This window comes from Oncorhynchus gorbuscha, linkage group LG24, assembly GCF_021184085.1.
Source record: "Oncorhynchus gorbuscha isolate QuinsamMale2020 ecotype Even-year linkage group LG24, OgorEven_v1.0, whole genome shotgun sequence".
NCBI lineage: Eukaryota > Metazoa > Chordata > Actinopteri > Salmoniformes > Salmonidae > Oncorhynchus > Oncorhynchus gorbuscha.
In genome coordinates this window covers 19711244-19730729 of record NC_060196.1, presented here as the reverse complement: position 1 = coordinate 19730729, position 19486 = coordinate 19711244, and the positions used below count along the sequence as shown (strand labels likewise).

Sequence of the window (19486 nt, the reverse complement as noted above, 5' to 3'; positions counted from 1 at the left end):
AATCACCCTCATTCTGGCCATCCCAGATGCTGACATCACTGACTAACCTCTGTAGGATTTCCTCAGGATGATTGTATTAAGGGTAGCAGAGAGGAGCTTGAGAGATGGAAGCACTAATAGCTCTCTTCTCGGTATTCTTCAAACATTGACTGTACACAGGCAGCAGAGTTATCATTGTTGATGTTCTTATTAATGACAATGCAAAAACTCAGTTGTTACTGTACAAATTAAGTTATTTTGCTTTTACGAGAAGCTGTAAATTCTAGATGGCATCAGAAAAATGACGGAAATTTGGTAAAACGTGGCAGATGAATAATAGTAAAACCGGTGTCCTGTCAGGCAAGAATAAATTAATGAATGCAAAGCTTAACTGCCCTGTTTTCGTCATTGGACCTGTGATAGCCTCAATAACCAGGTTTCCATCCAACCATTTCATGTGGATGAATTACCCGACACGTGAAAAAAGTCACGATGGGCTGATGGAAACAACAGGAAATGCCGGTACAATTTATAAATGTCGACAGAATTTGTTCATTCGACATGAAGGTGGTCTTTTTGGTATGTGAATGGAAGTGTAGCTAATATTTTTTTTCTTCGTTCTACCAGTTTTCATCACTAGCTACGTTTCCATCCACAAAAAGATATGTGCATTTACTACCAGCAGTGGTGGGTTTCCATCAAACTGCCTCGTTGTGAATAGCAAGCTGTGTGTAATGACTTATATACTTTGTCCTATAACGTTTAATTGATCAAATAAAAAACATAATTTATTTGTTTTATTCTGTCAATGGTTTTGCCACAAAAAGCCTTGTGATAAATGTCAAATTTGCCCACCCTGGTCTTGGCACTTGCATTCACTGAATGAACACACTAAATGAACGCTTATTTTAACTTAATATAATACATAAATAAAATCAATTTAGCCTCAAATAAATAATGAAATATGTTCAATTTGGTTTAAATAATGCAAAAACAATGTGTTAGACAAGAAAGTAAAAGTGTGCCATGTGCCATGTAAGAAAGCTAACGTTAAAGTTCCTTGCTCAGAACATGAGAACATATGAAAGCTGGTGGTTCCTTTTAACATGAGTCTTCAATATTCCCAGGTAGGAAGGGGCCTCCCGGGTGGCGCAGTGGTTAAGGGCGCTGTACTGCAGCGCCAGCTCTGCCACCAGAGACCCTGGGATCGTGCCAAGGCTCTGTCTTAACCAGCCGCGACCGGGAGGTCCATGGGGCGACGCACAATTGCATAGCGTCGTCCGGGTTAGGGAGGGTTTGGCCAGTAGGGATATCCTTGTCTCATTGTGCACCAGCGACTCCTGTGGCGGGCCAGGCGCAGTGCGCGCTAACCAAGGTTGCCAGGTGCAAGGTGTTTCCTCCGACACATTGGTGCGGCTGGCTTCCGGGTTGGATGCGCGCTGTAAGCAGTGCGGCTAGGAAGGGTTGTGTATCGGAGGATGCATGACTTTCAACCTTCGTCTCTCCCGAGCCCATACAGGAGTTGTAGCAATGAGACAAGATAGTAGCTATTGGATACCACGAAAAAGGGGATAAAATTCCCCCCAAAAATGTAGGTTGTAGGAATTATAGGACTATTTCATGTTGGATGTTCTTATAGGCACTTTAGTATTGCCAGTGTAACAGTATAGCTTCCGTTCCTCTCCTCGCTCCTACCTGGCATCAAACAAGGAAAACGTCGACAACAACCAACGTTCCCCATGCAGAGCAAGGGGCACAACTACTCCAAGTCTCAGAGCGAGTGACGTTTGAAACGCTATTAGCGCGCACCCCGCTAACTAGCTAGCCATTTCACATCACATCGTTACACAAGCCTAATCTCGGGAGTTGATAGGCTTGAATTCATTAACAGCAGGGCTGCTGGCAAAATGCACTAAAGTGCTGTTTGAATGAATGCTTATGAGCCTGCCGGTGCCTACCATCGCTCAGTCAGACTGCTCTATGAAATCAGACTTAATCATAACATAATAACACACAGAAATACGAGCCTTAGGGCATTAATATGGTCAAATCCGTGAAACTATCATCTCGAAAACAAAACATTTATTATTTCAGTGAAATACGGAACTGTTCCGTATTTTATCTTAATGGGTGGCATCCATCAGTCTAAATATTCCTGTTACATTGCTCAACCTTCAATGTTATGTCATAATTACGTAAAATTCTGGCAAATTAGTTCGCAATGAGCCAGGCTGCCCAAACTGTTGCATAGACTCTGCGTGCAATGAACGCAAGAGAAGTGACACAATTTCACGTGGTTAATATTGCCTGCTAACCTGGATTTCTTTTAGCTAAATATGCAGGATTAAAAATATATACTTCTGTGTATTGATTTTAAGAAAGGCATTGATGTTTATGGTTAGGTACAAATGCGCACTGCACCGATTTATATGCAACGCAGGACATGCTAGATAAAGTAGTAATATCATCAACCATGTGTAGTTATAACTAGTGATTATGATTGATTAAGTTTAATGCTAGCTAGCAACTTACCTTGGCTTTTTACCGCATTCGTGTAACAGGCTGGCTCTTCGTGAGGCAGGTGGTTAGAGAGTTGGACGAGTAACCGGAAGGTTGCAAGATTGAATCCCTAAGCTGACAAGGTAAACATGTGTCGTTCTGCCCCTGAACAGGCAGTTAACCCACTGTTCCTAGGCCGTCATTGAAAATAAGAATTTGTTCTTAACTGACTTGCCTAGTTAAATAAAGCTTTTATATATATATATATATATATACATGTAGTATACCAAACATTAGGAGCACCTTCCTAATATTGAGTTGCATCCTTCCCTTTTGCCATCCGAACAGGCTCAATTCGTCGGATCATGGACTCTACAAGTTGTCAAAACCATTCCACAGGGATGCTGACTCATTTTGACTTCAATGCTTCCCACAGTTGTATTTATTTGTATTTATTAGGGATCCCCATTAGCTGCTACCAATGTAGCAACTACTCTTCCTGGGGTCCAAACACATTAATGCACTTACACATAAAATAAAATATAAAACAGTACATAATAAAACATTATTACACCACTACATATCTACAATACCTAATGTATAATACCACCATATAACAATATTACAATGTACGTGTGTGTAGAGTGCATGTGCTAGCATTTGTGAGTGTACGCCTGTGTCTGTGTCTGTACCTGTGTGTGTGTGTGTGTGTGTGTGTGTGTGTGTCTCTTCACAGTACCTGCTGTTCCGTAATGTGTATTTTTATCCGTTTTTAAATTGGATTCTACTTCTTGCATCAGTTACCTGATGTGGAATAGAGTTCCATGTAGTCATGCCTCTATGTAGTACTGTGCGCCTCCCATAGTCTGTTCTGGACTTGGAATGTGAAGAGACCGACCTCTGGTGACATATCTTGTGATGTGATCTATGATGTGTGCTAGTAGTTGTCTGGATGTCCTTTTGGTGGTGGACCATTCTTGATACACACGGGAAACTGTTGAGCGTGAAAAACCCAGAGCGTTGCAGTTCGAAACAAACAAACAAACCGCTACTTCCATACCCCGTTCAAAGGTACTTAAATCTTTTGTTTTGTCCATTCACCCTCTGAAAGGCACACACACAATCTGTGTCTCAATTGTCGCTAGGCTTATCAATCCTTCTTTAACCTGTCTCCTCCCCTTCATCTACAACTGACTGAAGTGGATTTAACAAATGACATCAATAATGGATCATAGACTAAATATTAAAGAACACCACCGTTCGCGGCAGGCAGAGTAGTGGGTGAAACCATTCACTTCAGAAAAATGTGTGATCTTCATCAAGTTTCCTTTTTATTATGTGTTGTCGAATTCATAGAAATATTTACTGCCACTGTAGTAAGGTGGGCAACACGAGGGGTCTTCAGACTTTTTTGTATTATTTTCCTTGAAAGAACAGCTAGTGGGTTTTGAGTGCTTCTCCCCTATTTGAAAAGTTGGTCTGCCTGCTCTTCAGTCTGATAGAGATATATTCTGAGAGCAGGTTTGTGTCTCCCTCTACATAAAAACTGTTTCAAACTGTATAACACAATAAATAGTGTCTTTTGAAAACTGGTTCATATATCCCAAGGTCAATAGCGAACCTGACTATGCATATATTTATGTTGCCGTTAATGTATTTAAAGCCTATTTTGGCAAGTTAACCACGTGTTTGCTGGCTTAGCAATATATATATATATTTTACCTTTATTTAACTAGGCAAGTCAGTTAATAACAAATTCTTATTTACAATGACGGCCTACCCTGGCCAAACCCTAACGACGCTGGGCCATTTGTGTGCCGCCCACTGAGACTCCCAATCACAGCCGGTTGTGATACAGCCTGGAATCGAACCAGATCTGTAGTGACGCCTCTAGCACTGAGATGCAGTGCCGTAGACCGCTGCGCCACTCGCGAGCTAACTAGCACCGTCAGTCAGTGCACTGTAATGTCACGCTAGCTATTGCTAGCAGGTGATTTATTGGTAATTAAAGACTTCTTTATTGAAATATTAAGTGAATGTTTATTTTCTTACTACCTTAAAATGTTTTATATAAAAAGGGTTGTACTTGTGTTCTGTATTTATGGATTTATTTCACTTCAGATTGAGGGCTTGTATCATTACTGTTGCTCCTATCTAAAATATATATTGTGTCCTACTTAACCAGTGAACATGTGGCTGTGACCAGCCTGTCATCACTGTTTGATATCTTTTACTGCAGTTATGTCTTACTGTATTTTTGTTATTTTCTAAACACAACGCATTTATACTATGCAATCACTTTGTGCATTCAGTCTGATAGAGATATTCTGAGAGCAGTGAGCATGTGGCTGTGACCGTACTGTCAATGCCTGTCATCACTGTTTGATATATTTTACGACAGATAAAAAGTCAATCTGAAGTGTGGGTGTCTGTGTCTTTCTTCTGTGTGGCTATATGAAGTTTGTTACGCTCAGTGTGTATCAGTGGCGGTCGGTGCCGTTTTAAGATGAGGGAGGGTGATAAAAAATGGTTATGAGCATGGCCTTATTTCTATTACAGCACATTGGATGACATTCATATTCCATTCACCCAGCTCAATGTAACATTGATAGGTTTAGGCTACTACAATGATACTCAAATTTTCCCTATAACCATCATGAGTTTGATACAACCTAGCCTATGAATGAAAGTTTACAATGTGAAAGGTCGAGAGAAATTTGAATAATCAAGGTGACAGACATCAACACATTCAACACCGCCTCGCACAATCTTGCCTGCATCTAGCTGATCTAGGGTATAACCATTAGTCCAACAGTTGCAAACAATAGTTTCTATTGAACAAATTTAGCTATGTTTATCCACGTTTTGTTACGTTTGCTTCCGTTTAACAAAAATACATTTAACAGAATCGGCGGAGTGAATACACCGCTGATCACACGCAGACACAGTTCACTTTCATAACAGCCACATACAAACAGCATGATCCCTTTGATCATTGGATAGTTATTTCTCACATCTACACGCTCACCTAGCAAGCAGTTACACCTGCGGGCCTCGTTGGCAATAAATTAATCCAACCAAAAGGTTACCTTAACGTGGAAGAGTTCCAGTGTTGAATAGTCAGCTAGGTAACATAGGATCCTTCTCAGTTTGAACCGGACGTTGAACCGGACGTTTGAGTAGGCTAAACTACCTAGCTGCATTTGCTAGCTAAGTAAGTAAAAGTGGAGGACGGAAACTAGCTGTCCTCCAGCTACACCATGGTGCTACCCTACAGAGTGCTGTTGAGGCTACTGTAGACCATCATTGCAAAATAGTGTGTTTTTAATAAATTATTTGGTATAGTTTTATCTAAAAAGGATACATTTTTTAATGTTTAACTCTTTACATTTTTCTCCCCTGAGGAGCCTCCACTGGTGTGTATAAATAATAATATGCCATTAATTAGACACTTTTATCCTAAGTGACTCACATCCATGCGTGCTTACATTGAATGGGTGGCGCCAGCAGGAATCAAACCCACTATCCTGGCATTGCAAGCACCATGCTCTACCAACTGAGCCCCAGCTGAGTCGCACAGAACTCAACTGTTGCGAGTCCCTTCCCTGATAATCACCCAGGTTGAGTCCTGAAGAGTTAGCTATCAGAATTTCCATAGCTCATGCAGCATTCAAAGATTGATCTATATTTCATCAACATGTCGTTCAAGTGCATGGATCTGTGATACACCACTTTTGAAACTGGCATGTTTACAAAGGGTTACAAAAACCCAGAATGAACATCACACTCTTTGTATAAGAAGGTGTATAATGTCACTTTTTTTCTTATTTTGTCGTTATTCTCTTTTCACTTTGTTTTCCCCTCTTTTATTTCTCAATTCTGTCCTTTGTTTTGTCTTTTTTAATGTTGTTGCTTTTTCAAATCAAGTCTGATTTTGGTTTGACCACATTCTAAGAGTGTCAGATGAGCATTTAAAATATTCTATTGTTATCAATTAACACAATTTACCCTAGAGATCTTCAGAAGAATGGCAGTTGATGCAATTAATGTAATTGATATCAATGACCGAAAATAAATAATCTTCTTAATAGCTGAATGAAATGAGTAGAACCACAATAGACAAGTATTTGTTTACACTACAGCAAACCTCAATTGACGTCAGACACATTTAATCTGAGATTATGGCGATGCCCAAAAAGCAACCAAGGCAAAAGAGCTCAATTGGGATGCATTGTCACATCAACTGCTTGAGAGAATGTGTGTGCATTACTGGTGGGGAGCTTTGAAAACTTGTGAATGCCGAACTTGATTGTGATTGGTTACACCTCCCTTGTCTTTGCGAGGACTAGTTAACTTGGAACCGGGCTCAGAGTATTCACGCTTGGGTTTCTGAAGGCTTTTGCTTTATAATATGGTGGGATCTGGCTAAATGTGTGGTGAGTGAAGGCAGGGATATTATATAAGGGGAGAGTAGAGCACATATTTACCCCATTCTCCCCTATAGATGATCACCTTTGTGCCTCCTCATTTATATGGATACATTCAGAGGAAGGCAATTAGGTAACATTTATTGCATGGGACACTTTTAAATGTGACTTTAGAGGTCACGCAATTCAATACTCATCTTTAAAACAAAAACAATTTCGGTCAAAGTAGTTCATATTAACACAGGAAATAGAATAAATAACAGTACAGATGGATAGCAATAGAAACTGTACCATAAAGGCACAGAATTAATTGGAGGAAAAACAAAAAGAAATGGAGGATCTTATTCCGGGACAATCAAGTATAATGTATTATAAAAAATAAAGTGAATTGGATGGAAAATAAATAAAATATCACCAAATTATTTTGGAATCTTCGACATAGAAATGCTACCAAAAATAATTTACAGAAACAAATGATCTATGATTCACTAAATGATATTTTGAAAGCGTAAGCAAAGTACTTCTCTTTTCAGTCTCCTCCATTTCCACTAACTGAAGTTAACTGTAAGGAATTTTATCATAATAATAGTGTAAAATTAACAGCTGTACAGAAAGACTTGTGTGAAGGCCAAATTGCAGAGTGGGAACTTCTTGATGCAATTACAGTCTTTAGACCAGGGAAAACTCCAGGGGTGAATGGCATACCAGTTGAGGTATATGAAACCTTTTTTCTATCTACTCAAAGATCCACTATTGGCATGTTTAACCACTCTTAAATGGTAAACTATCAGGTACGCAGCAAGAAGGTTTGATTTCACTATTACTGAAACAGGACCCAGGTAGTAAGTATAAAGATCCTGTTCATTTAAAAAACTGGAGGCCCCTTAGAATGGTGTTGTGATTCAGAAATCCTAGCTAAATGCATAGCACATAGAATTAAAAAGGTGTTGTCGGATGTTAGTCATCCTGATCATCCCAGCTTTTTGATATGGATGATACATTGGAGATAATGTAAGACGATTCATTGAAACAATAGAACACTATGAAAAATCTAGGAAACCAAGTCTGGTAATCATAGAAGATTTTGAAAAGGCTTTTGATAAAGTTTGACTAGAATGTATATATACATGTCTGGAATATTTTAATTTTGGCGAATCTCCGGGGTAAAGTTATGTATAGTTACCCCAGGTGTAAAATAACAAATAATGTCTACTTCTCAAATTATTCAACTGTCAAGAGGAGTAAAACAAGGTTGTCCGCTGTCGGTGTATCTATGTATCATGGCCATCGAAAAGTTAGCTATTAAAATCAAACAATAAAATCAAGGGGCTAGAAATCCAGAGCTTAAAAACAAAGGTGTCATTCCACGCTAACAACTGAAATGTCCTCTTTTATCCGCAATCTGGATCCCTGCACAGCCTCATAAAGGATCTAGATCATTTTTCTAACATCTCTGGATTACAACTGAACTTTGATAATTGTACCATTTTACGTATTGGATTGCTAAAAAATACAACTTTACCATGTAGTTTACCAATAAAATGGTCTGATGGTGAAGTGGACATACCCGGTATTCATATCCCTAAAGAAATAAAGGAACTTACTACAACAAATTTGAACTAAAAGTTGACAAAACAATATATTTCTACCAAGGTCTATTTGTGGAGAAATCACCATGAGTAATTATTTAGTCATATCCCAGTTGACCTATTTACTTATGTGTTCAGGGGGGCATTTAAAAAATATATACAGTAACCAGTCAAAAGTTTGGACACACCTACTCATTCAAGGGTTTTTCTTCATTTTTTTGACTATTTTCTACAATGTAGAATAATAGTGAAGACATCAAAACTATGAAATAACTCATATGGAATCATGTAGTAACATGTTAAACAAATCCAAATATATTTGAGATACTTTAAAGTAGCCACCCTTTGCCTTGATGACAGCTTTGCACATGTGTTGCATTCTCTCAACCAGCTTCATGAGGTAGTCACCTGGAATGCATTTAAATTAACAGGTGTGCCATGTTAACAGTTAATTTGTGGAATTTCTTTCCTTAATGAGTTTGAGCCAATCAGTTGTGTTGTGACATGGCAGGGATGGTATACAGAACATAGCCCTATTTGGGAAAAGACCAAGTCCATATTATGGCAAGAACATCTAAAATAAGCAAAGAGAAACTACAGTCCACCATTACTTTTAGACATAAATGTCACTCAACCCGGAAAGTTTCTTCAAGTGCAGTCGGAAAAAATAAAAAGCGCTATGATGAAACTGGCTCTCATGAGGACCGCCATAGAAAAAGAAGACCCAGAGTTACCTCTGCTGCAGAGGATAAGTTCATTCGAGTTACCAGCCTCAGAAATTGCAGCCCAAATAAATGCTTCACAGAGTTCAAGTAACAGACACATCTCAACATCAACTGTTCAGAGGAGACTGCGTGAATCAGGCTTTCATGGTCAAATTGCTGCAAATTAACCACTACTAAAGGACACCAATAAGAAGAAGAGACTTTCTTGGGCCAATAAACACGAGACGCAGAGTAGGTGAATGGATGACCTCTGTATGTCTGGTTCCCACTGTGAAACATGGAGGAGGTGGTGTGGGGGTGTTTTGCTGGTGACACTGTCAGTGATTCATTTAGAATTCAAGGCACACTTAACCAGCGTGGCTACCACAGCATTCTGCAGCGATACGCCATCCCATCTGGTTTGCACTTAGTGGGAATATAATTTGTTTTTCAACAGGACAGTGATCCAACACACCTCCTTTCTGTGTAAGAGCTATTTGACCAAGAATGAGAGTGATGGAGTGCTGCATCAGATGACCTGGCCTCCACAATCACCCGACCTCAATCCAATTGAGATGGTTTGGGATGAGTTGGACAGCAGAGTGAAGGAAAAGCAGCCAACAAGTGCTCAGCATATGTGTGAACTCCTTCAAGACATTTGTAAAAGCATTCCTCAAGAAGCTGGTTGAGATAATGCCAAGAGTGTGCAAAGCTGTCATCAAGGCAAAGGGTGGTTGCTTTGAGGAATCTGAAATATATTTATATTTTTTAAAGATTTTTCTACACTTTTTTGGTTACTATATGATTCCATATGTGTTATTTCATAGTTTTAATATCTTCACTATTATTCTACAATGTAGAAAAAAGTACAAATAAAACCCTTGAATGACACTTGGTCCTTCTGTAGCTCAGTTGGTAGAGCATGGCGCCTGTAACGCCAGGATAGTGGGTTCGATTCCCGGGACCACCCATACGTAGAATGTATGCACACATGACTGTAAGTCGCTTTGGATAAAAGCGTCTGCTAAATGGCTTATATTACTATTAGAAGGTGTGTCCAAACTTTTAACTGGGACTGTATATTAAAGCATTAATTAAACCTCCCACTAGATTCATCAGTCATACAAAAGTTATACTTAAACCTTCACTAGTTCTCCAGTAGGTTAGTAAGAATGACTCACCCCTTTTTACCTTTATCCAGATTACAGATTGGAACCTTTTTCAAAATACCGCCCTTTCTAAAAACAAGCCATGCACAGCCGGTTCTAATTCCAGTTTCATCCTCCAAAAAAAACTGAACAAATATTACAACAAATAATGTTTTTAAATTCAAATAATGCTATATTTAAATAATGCTATATTTATATATATAAAAAAAAGAATGATCTTGTCAATTATATTATGAATAAGAAAGGTGGAGTTACAGTGAAAATACAAAAAATTATTTAGTCAGCCATCAATTGTGCAAGTTCTCCCAGTTCTCCCAGATGAGGCCTGTAATTTTCATCATAGGTACATTTCACCCCCATGCTTCACAGTAGGTATGGTGTTCTTTGGATGCAACTCAGCATTCTTTGTCCTCCAAACACAACGAGTTGAGTTTTTACCAAAAAGTTATATTTTGGTTTCATCTGACCATATGACATTCTCCCAAACTTCTTCTGGATCATCCAAATGCTCTCTAGCAAACATCAGACGGGCCTGGACATGTACCGACTTAAGCAGGGGGACACGTCTGGCACTGCAGGATTTGAATCCCTGGCGGCGTAGTGTGTTACTGATGGTAGGCTTTGTTACTTTGGTCCCAGCTCTTTGCAGGTCATTCACTGGGCCCCCCCCGTGTGGTTCTGGGATTTTTGCTCAACGTTCTTGTGGTCATTTTGACATCACAGGGTGTGATCTTGCGTGGGGTCCCAGATCGAGGGAGATTATCAGTGGTCTTGTATGTCTTCCATTTCCTAATAATTGCTCCCACAGTTGATTTCTTCAAACCAAGCTGCTTACCTATTGCAGATTCAGTCTTCCCAGCAGGGTACAGGTCTACAATTTTGGTTCTGGTGTCCTTTGACAGCTCTTTGGTCTTGGCCATAGTGGAGTTTGGAGTGTGACTGTTTGAGGTTGTGGACAGGTGTCTTTTATACTGATAACAAGTTCATACAGGTGCCATTAATACAGGTAACGAGTGGAGGACAGAGGAGCCTCTCAAAGAAGTTACAGGTCTGTGAGAGCCAGAAATCTTGCTTGTTTGTAGGTGACCAAATACTTATTTTCCACCATAATTTGCAAATACATTAATTAAATATCCTACAATGTGATTTTCTGTTTTTTTTCTGTGATTTTGTCTGTCATAGTTGAAGTGTAGCTATGATGAAAATTACAGGCCTCTCATCTTTTTAAGTGGGAGAACTTGCACAATTGGTGGCTGACTAAATACTTTTTTTGCCCCACATGTGCAGTTACAAACATATATGGAAATGTTTGCTCTTTCCAAAATAATAATAATTAGTTCTGGGAGGAGACTCAGTCATCAGGTGACAGCCAACTGGTGGAACGGGACAGACCGCCCACAGCATCAGTTGAGCTTTGCTACCATTCAGATTCGATCAGTTACTGAGTCCCGGGGCTGTATTATGTAGGAGTGCTGATCTAGGATCAGTTTTGCCTTTTAGATCATAGTAATTATAAGATTATTATCGGCAGGAGGGACCTGATTTCTAGATCAGCACTCCTACTCTGAGACTCTTGATAGATATGGGCCCAGGTTCTTCTCTTCTCTCCTACAGTTCATTCGCTGACTGTTGTCTATTTCTCCCTGCTGTAGGTGATGTGTCTCCCATCAGCATGTCTCCTATCAGTCAGTCCCAGTTCATCCCACTGGGGGAGATCCTGTGTCTGGCTATCTCAGCCATGAACTCTGCTCGCAAGCCCGTCAACCAGGAGGCCCTGATGGAACACCTCGCCACATGCTTCCCAGGTACAGTAGCTACAGGATCAAATTTCTAGCATTAGCTCAATGACTGTGGGTATCTGCTAGTATCTGCAGTCAGTGGGAGAAATGCAAAACTAACCCAAGAACAATGTCTAAGGGCAACTTCTTCACCCTATACAGTTGGCCTATAATTCACCCCAAGACTGTGTTCATTAGGCACTAAAAATTAAAGAAACAGACTGAAATAAGGAGGAACTACCTTGTCCTCTCCAATAAGAAACATTATTTTTCATTTTCCATTGTGAAACATTTTTAAACACTTCCAGTTGCGTGCCCTAATCAACACAACCCCTGTTACCCCCTAAACACACACAGAATGTCCTTATGGTAATGTATGCATTCATGACCCATTGATGGTTGTATAGAGGCAGTTTGTTTAAGGCATTCAAAATCCCTGTCCCCTTCACTCATTCCAGGGTTCTGAAAACAGACCATAATACCACACTGCAACAGGATGTTTTATATGCTGAACAAAAAAAATGTAAAAAATGAATTTCGGATTGTTCTTATTTTCCTCAATTAAGTTGAAAAAATAGGATGATCGAGCAGCAGTAAGGGCTCTTCGATACTGCACGGTACTGTCTTTCCAAGCTAGTCGGAAGACTTCCAGTTTGGTGTGGCACCATTTCCATTCCAATTTTCTGGAAGCTTGCTTCAGTGCTCGGGTATTTTCTATATACCAGGGAGCTAGTTTCTTATGAGAAATGTTTGTTGGCTTTTCATAGCTGATCATTGAGAGTATCTCTACCGCTCCTGCTGTCTCTAGAGAGTTGAAAACAGCAGGTCTGGGACAAGGTAGCACGTCCGGTGAACAAGTCAGGGTTCCATAGCCGTAGGCAGAACAGTTGAAACTGGAGCAGCAGCACAGCTAGGTGGACTTGGGACAGCAAGGAGTCATCATGCCAGGTAGTCCTGAGGCATGGTCCTAGGGTCCGAGGCCTAGAGAAAGCGTTAGAGAGCGCATACTTAAATTCACACAGGACACCGGATAAGACAGGTGAAATACTCCAGATATAACAGACTGACCCTATTCCCCCGACACATAAACTACTGCAGCATAAATACTGGAGGCTGAGACAGGAGGCGTCAGATGACACTGTGGCCCCATCCAATGATACCCATGGGCAGGGCCAAACATGCAGGATATAATCCCACCCACTTTGCCAAAGCACAGCCCCCACACCATTAGAGGGATATCTTCAACCACCATTTTACCATCCTGAGACGAGGCCGAGTATAGCCCACAAAGATCTCCATCACGGCACAACCCAAGGGGGGGCGCCAACCCAGACAGAAAGACCACATCAGCGACTCAACCCACTCAAGTGACGCACCCCTCCTAGGGACGGCATGGAAGAAGAGAAGCTTGAGGCATGGAAGTCTCAAAGCTTGAGACAGCTGTGGCATTGTGTTGTGTGACAAAACTGCAGATTTTAGAGTGGCCTTTCATTGTCCCCAGCACAAGGTGCGTCTGTGTAATGATCATGCTGTTTAATCAGCTTCTTGATATGCCACACCTGTCAGATGGATGGATTATCTTGGCAGAGGAGAAATGTTCACTAACAGGCACAGCCTATTGCACAGCCTATTGCGGACAGTCTGAGCACTGATGGAGGGATTGTGCCTTCCTGGTGTAACTCGGGCAGTTGTTTTTGCCATTCTGTACCGTTCCCGCATGTGTGAGGTTCGGATGTACCATGTTGTGGTGGTCTGCCACTGCGAGGATGATCAGCTGTCCGTCCTGTCTCCCTGTAGTGCGGACTTAGGTGTCTCACAGTACGGACATTGCAATGTATTGCCCTGGCCACAATCTGCAGTCCTCATGCCTCCTTGCAGCATGCCTAAGGCATGTTCACGCAGATAAGCAAGGACCCTGGACATCTTTCTTTTGATGTTTTCCAGAGTCCGTAGAAAGGCCTCTTTAGTGTCCTAAGTTTTCATAACCGTGACCTTAATTGCCTACCGTCTGTAAGCTGTTAGTTTCTTAACGACCATTCCACAGGTGCATGTTCATTAATTGTTTATGGTTCATTGAACAAGCAAGGGAAACAGTGTTTAAACCCTTTACAATGAAGATCTGTGAAGTTATTTGGATTTTTACAAATTATCTTTGAAAGACAGGGTCCTGAAAAGGGGATTTTTTTTTGCTGAGTTTATATCAAACATATTAATTTGTGGGACATTTAGATCACAATTTATATTTTTATTTTACTAGGCAAGTCAGTTAAGAACACATTTTTATTTTCAATGACGGCTTAGGAACAGTGGGTTAACTGCCTTGTTCAGGGGCAGAATGACAGATTTGTGCCTTGTCAGCTTGGGGAATCGATCTTGCAACCTTTCGGGTTACTAGTCCAACGCTCTAATCACTAAGCTACGCTGCCACCGCAAAATGTCAAAACTACAGGTGTTGCATGTGAAAACTAAAAGAATAAGTCAATCACATTTATTTATATTGCCCTTTTTTATGTCAGCAGATTTCACAAAGTGCTTATACAGAAACCCAGCCTAAAACCCTAAACAAGCAATTCAGATGTAGAAGAAAGGCAGCAACCTATGAAGAAACCTAGTGAGGAACCAGGCTCTGAGGGGTGGCCAGTGCTCTTCTGGCTGTGCCGGATGGAGATTATAAGAGTACATGGCCATTAAGGCCAGATTGTTCTTCAAGATGTTCAAATGTTCATAGATGACCAGTATGGTAAAATAAGAAAGACATAGGACAAAGTGATCTTCTTTCAGAAAATGGGAATAAAAAGCAGGATCATCTTAGGAAAGCAAAGCAACTCTGACTCAATCTAGCTGTGGGTTTCAGGTAAATAGATACACGATTTACATTAGTAAAACTTTCAGTGTGAATGATTTGAGTTTGATTTGAGTTGAATGATGATGATGTAATGATTAGAAGGTTGTTGGCTATTATTTGGGTAGAGAAATATGACAGCTCTAGTGATGATAGCTCTTTAAAAATATTTTAGGAATTATGTAGAATACAGTGCATTCGGAACGTTTTCAGACCTCTTGACTTATTCTAAAATAGATTCGATTGTTATTTCACCTCATCAATCTACACACAATAACCCATACTGAAAAAGCAAAAACAGGTTTTCAGAAATGTTTGCCATTGTAAAAAAACGGAAATGTCACATTTAGATAAGTATTCAGACCTTTTACTCAGTACTTTGTTGAAGCACCATTGGCAGTGATTGCAGGTATGATGCTACAAACTTGGAACACCTGTATTTGGGGAGTTTCTACAATTCTTCTTTGCAGATCCTCTCAAGCTCTGTCAGGTTGGATGGGGAGGGTCGCTGCACAGCTATTTCCAGGTCTCTCCAGAGATGTTTGATTGGGTTCATGTCCAGGCGCTGGATGGGCCACTCAAGGACATTCAGAGACTTGTCCCAAAGCCACTCCTGTGTTGTCTTGACTGTATGCTTCAGATCGTTGTCCCCAGTCTGAGGTCCTGAGGTCCTGAGCGCTCTCGAGCAGGTTTTCATCAAGGTTCTCTCTCTACTTTGCTCTGTTCATCTTTCCCCCGATCCCGTCCCTGCCGCTGAAAATCATCCCAACAGCATGATGCTGCCACCGTCTGATGCCAGGTTTTCACCAGGTGTGACGCTTTGCATTCAGGCCAAGGAGTTTCATCAGACCAGAGATGGGCAGCCAGCTCTAGGACGAGTCTTGGTGGTTCCAAACTTCTTCCATTTAGGAATGATGGAGGCCACTGTGTTCTTGGGGACCTTCAATGATGCAGACATTTTTTGGGACACTTTCCCAGATCTGTTCCTCGGCACAATCCTGTTTCGTGGGGCTCTACGGATGATTCGTCATGGCTTGGTTTTTGCTCTGACATGCACTGTCAACTGTGGGACCTACACACATGAGGTGTGTGCCTTTCCAAATCATGTCCAATCAATTGCATTTACCACAGATGGACTCCAATCAAGTTCTAGAAACATCTCAAGGATGATCAATGGACAGGGTGCATGGACAGGGTGCACATGAGCTCAATTTCAAGTCTCATAGCAAAGGGTCTGAATACTTATGTAAATGAGGTATGTTTCTTACATTGTACATTTGCAAAAAAGTCAACCTGTTTTTGCTTTAATTATGGGATATATGTTGATTTATGATGAAATATTTAATACATTTTAGAAACAGGCTATAAAGTAAAAGAATGTGGAAAAAGTCTAGGGGTTTGAATACTTTCTGAATTCACTGTATGTAAGACCTACTGATAGCTAGCTTTAGGCTAAAAGTACATTTCCTGAAGCTTGTTTTAATTTCTTATGGTTGCAGGGGCAGTATTGAGTAGCTTGGATGAGAGGTGCCCAGAGTAAACAGGCATATTTATAATTAATATTGGATAGAAAACACTCTGAAGTTTTAAAACTGTTTGAATGATTTCTGTATAACAGGCACCTGAGAAAAAATCCAAACAGGAAGTGAGAAATCTGAGGTTTGTCGATTTTCAACCCAGGCCCTATTGAATTCACACTGGGATATGGATGAAGTTGCACTTCCTAGGGCTTCCACTAGATGTCAACCATCTTTAGAAACTTGAATGAGGCTTCTACTGTGTTGTGGGGCTGAATAAGACCTGAATGAGTCAGGTTGCTGGCAGAGAGCCATTTCCTGGTCACGGGCATTTCAAATGATATCTACCTGCATTCCATGACTTCTCTAGACACAAAGGAATTCTCTGGTTGGAACTTTATTGAACATTTATGATAACAACACCCTAAAGATTGATTCTATACTTAGTTTGAAATGTTTCTTCGACCTGTAATATAACGTTTTGAAGTTTTTGTCCGAAATTATGCTGGACCTGCATGAGTGTTTGGATATGTGTACCTAACGCCCTAACAAAAGTAGCTACTTGGATATAAATAATGGACATTATCGAACAAATCAAGCATTTATTGTGGAACTAGGATTCCTGGGAGTGCATTCTGATGAAGATCATCAAAGGTAAGGGAATATTTATAATGTGATTTCTGGTTTCTGTTGACTCCAACATGGCGGATTGTTTTATTTATTTTCTGAGTGCCTTCTCAAATTATTGCATGGTTTGCTTTTTCCGTAAAGTAAAAAAAAATCTGACACAGCGGTTGCATTAAGGAGAGGTATATCTATAATTCCATGTGTATAACTTGTATTATCATTTACATTTATGATGAGTATTTCTGTTGAATCGATGTGGCTATGCAAAATCACTGGATGTTTTTGGAACTAGTGCACCAATGTAAACTCTGATTTTTTAAAATATAAATATTAACTTTATCAAACATGCATGTATTGTGTAACATGAAGTCCTATGAGTGTCATCTGATGAAGATCATCAAAAGGTTAGTGATTAATTTGATCTCTATTTGTGCTTTTTGTGACTCCTCTCTTTAGCTGGAAAAATGGCTGTGTTTTTCTGTGGCTTGGTGGTGACCTAACATAATAGTTTGTGGTGCTTACGCTGTAAAGCCTATTTGAAATCGGACACTGTGGTGGGATTAACAACAAGATTACCTTAAAATTGTATAAAATACATGTGTGTTTGAGGAATTTTAATTATGAGATTTATGTTGTTTTGAATTTGGTGCCCTGCACTTTCACTGGCTGTTGTCATATCGATCCCGCTAATGGGATTGCAGCCATAAGACGTTTAAAGTATGTATGGTTTTGAAATATGTTATAGTAGTGGTAGTGTCTGCAGTAGTAATGACGGTGACTGATTATAGTTGGAAAAAGTAGGTAGATGAAAATATAGAATAGCCTGAGTATATGAATGTTGGTTTGGTTTATCTAGCTCGAACGGTTCAAGAGTTACTGTTGGTGAATTATTTTATTGAAATGTATGCAAATGTATATATTTGTACATTTTATTTAACTAGGAAAGTCAGATATTAAGAACAAATACTTATTTACAATGACGGCCTACACCGGCCAAACCCTAACCCAGACAACTCTGGGCCAATTGTGCGCCGGCCTATGGGACTCCCAATCAGGGAGATGTGATACAGCCTGAAATTTAACCAGGGTCTGTAGTGATGCCTCTAGCACTGAACATTGGGTTTGTGTCTCTAGCTTGAACGGTTCAAGAGTTACCCAACAACAATAATTGTATTATATGCTAATGTATTCTCCTTCAAGTAGTTATAATTTATAGTGGAGCCCATTTCTAGACCAGAGTTAGTGAGAACCAGAGCTAGCTAGCTATGCCCAGGACCAGAGCTGGGGTCAGAGGAAGTGCAGACCAGACTGGTAGTTGTGGTCAGTAGGTCTGTAGTTGTGGTCAGTAGTTGTGTTGCAGGATCATTGGGCCCTACAGTATAGATGTGGTCAGTACTTGTGGTCTATATGTGGTCAGCAGTTGTGTGGTTGTGGTCAGCAGTTGTGTGGTTCAGTTGTTTTGTGATCAGTGGTTGTGGTCAGTAGTTTTGATCAGTAGTTTGGTAAGTAGCTGTATATTCAGTAGTCGTGTAGTTCTGGTCAGTAGTTGTGTGGTTTTGGTCATTAGTTTAGGTTAGTAGTTGTGGGGTTGTGGTAAGTAGTTTTGGTCAGTGGTTTAGTAAGTAGTTGTTTATTCAGTAGTTGTGTGGTTGTGCCAGTGGTTGTGGTTCAGTAATTGTGTGGTTGTGGTCATTAATTTAGGTCAGTGGTTGTGGTCAGTAGTTGTGGTTTGGTAAGTAGTTTTGCGGTTGTGGTCAGTAGTTTTTTGGTTGTGGTCAGTAGTTGTGTGGTTCAGTAATTGTGTGGTTGTGGTCATTAGTTTAGGTCAGGAGTTATAGTCTGTAGTTGTGTTGTGGTAAGTAGTTGTGTGGTTGTGGTCAGTAGTTTTGGTCAGCAGTTTTGGTCAGCAGTTTTGGTCAGTAGTTGTCTAGTTGTGGTCAATAGTTGTGTGGTCAGTAGTTGTGGTCTGTAGTTTTGGTCAGTAGTTGTGGTGTACTGTAGTTGTGTGGTTGTGGTCAGCAGTTGAGTCAGTAGTTGGTGTTGTTTTCTATAGTTGTGGATAGAGGTGGTGTGTTGTGGTCAGAAGTTTTGGTAAATAGTTGTGTGATTCATTAGTTCTGGTCCAGTAGTTGTGTGGTTGTGGTCAGTAGTTATGGTCAGTGGTTGTGGTCAGTCATTTTGTGGTTGTGGTCATTAGTTGTTTGGTTCAGTAGTTTTGTGGTCAGTGGTTGTGGCCAGTAGTTGTGTAGTCAGTAGTTTTGTAGTTGTGGTGAGTCGTTGTGTGGTTGTAGTCATTAGTTTAGGTCAGTAGTTGTGGGGTTGTGGCCAGTAGTTATGGTCAGTGGTTGTGTATTC

General features: G+C 40.3%; 1 protein-coding gene across 2 annotated transcripts in view; it reads left to right on the top strand.

Annotated features, from left to right (window-relative positions):
* Window positions 1-19486, top strand: part of LOC124012924 (storkhead-box protein 2-like) — a 68888-nt gene that overhangs the window by 36938 nt on the left and 12464 nt on the right. For both annotated transcript variants that reach the window (XM_046326984.1, XM_046326985.1), the window contains exon 2: window positions 12020-12172. In XM_046326984.1, the coding sequence (XP_046182940.1) occupies window positions 12020-12172 (153 nt within the window). The remainder of the gene's footprint in view (window positions 1-12019; window positions 12173-19486) is intronic.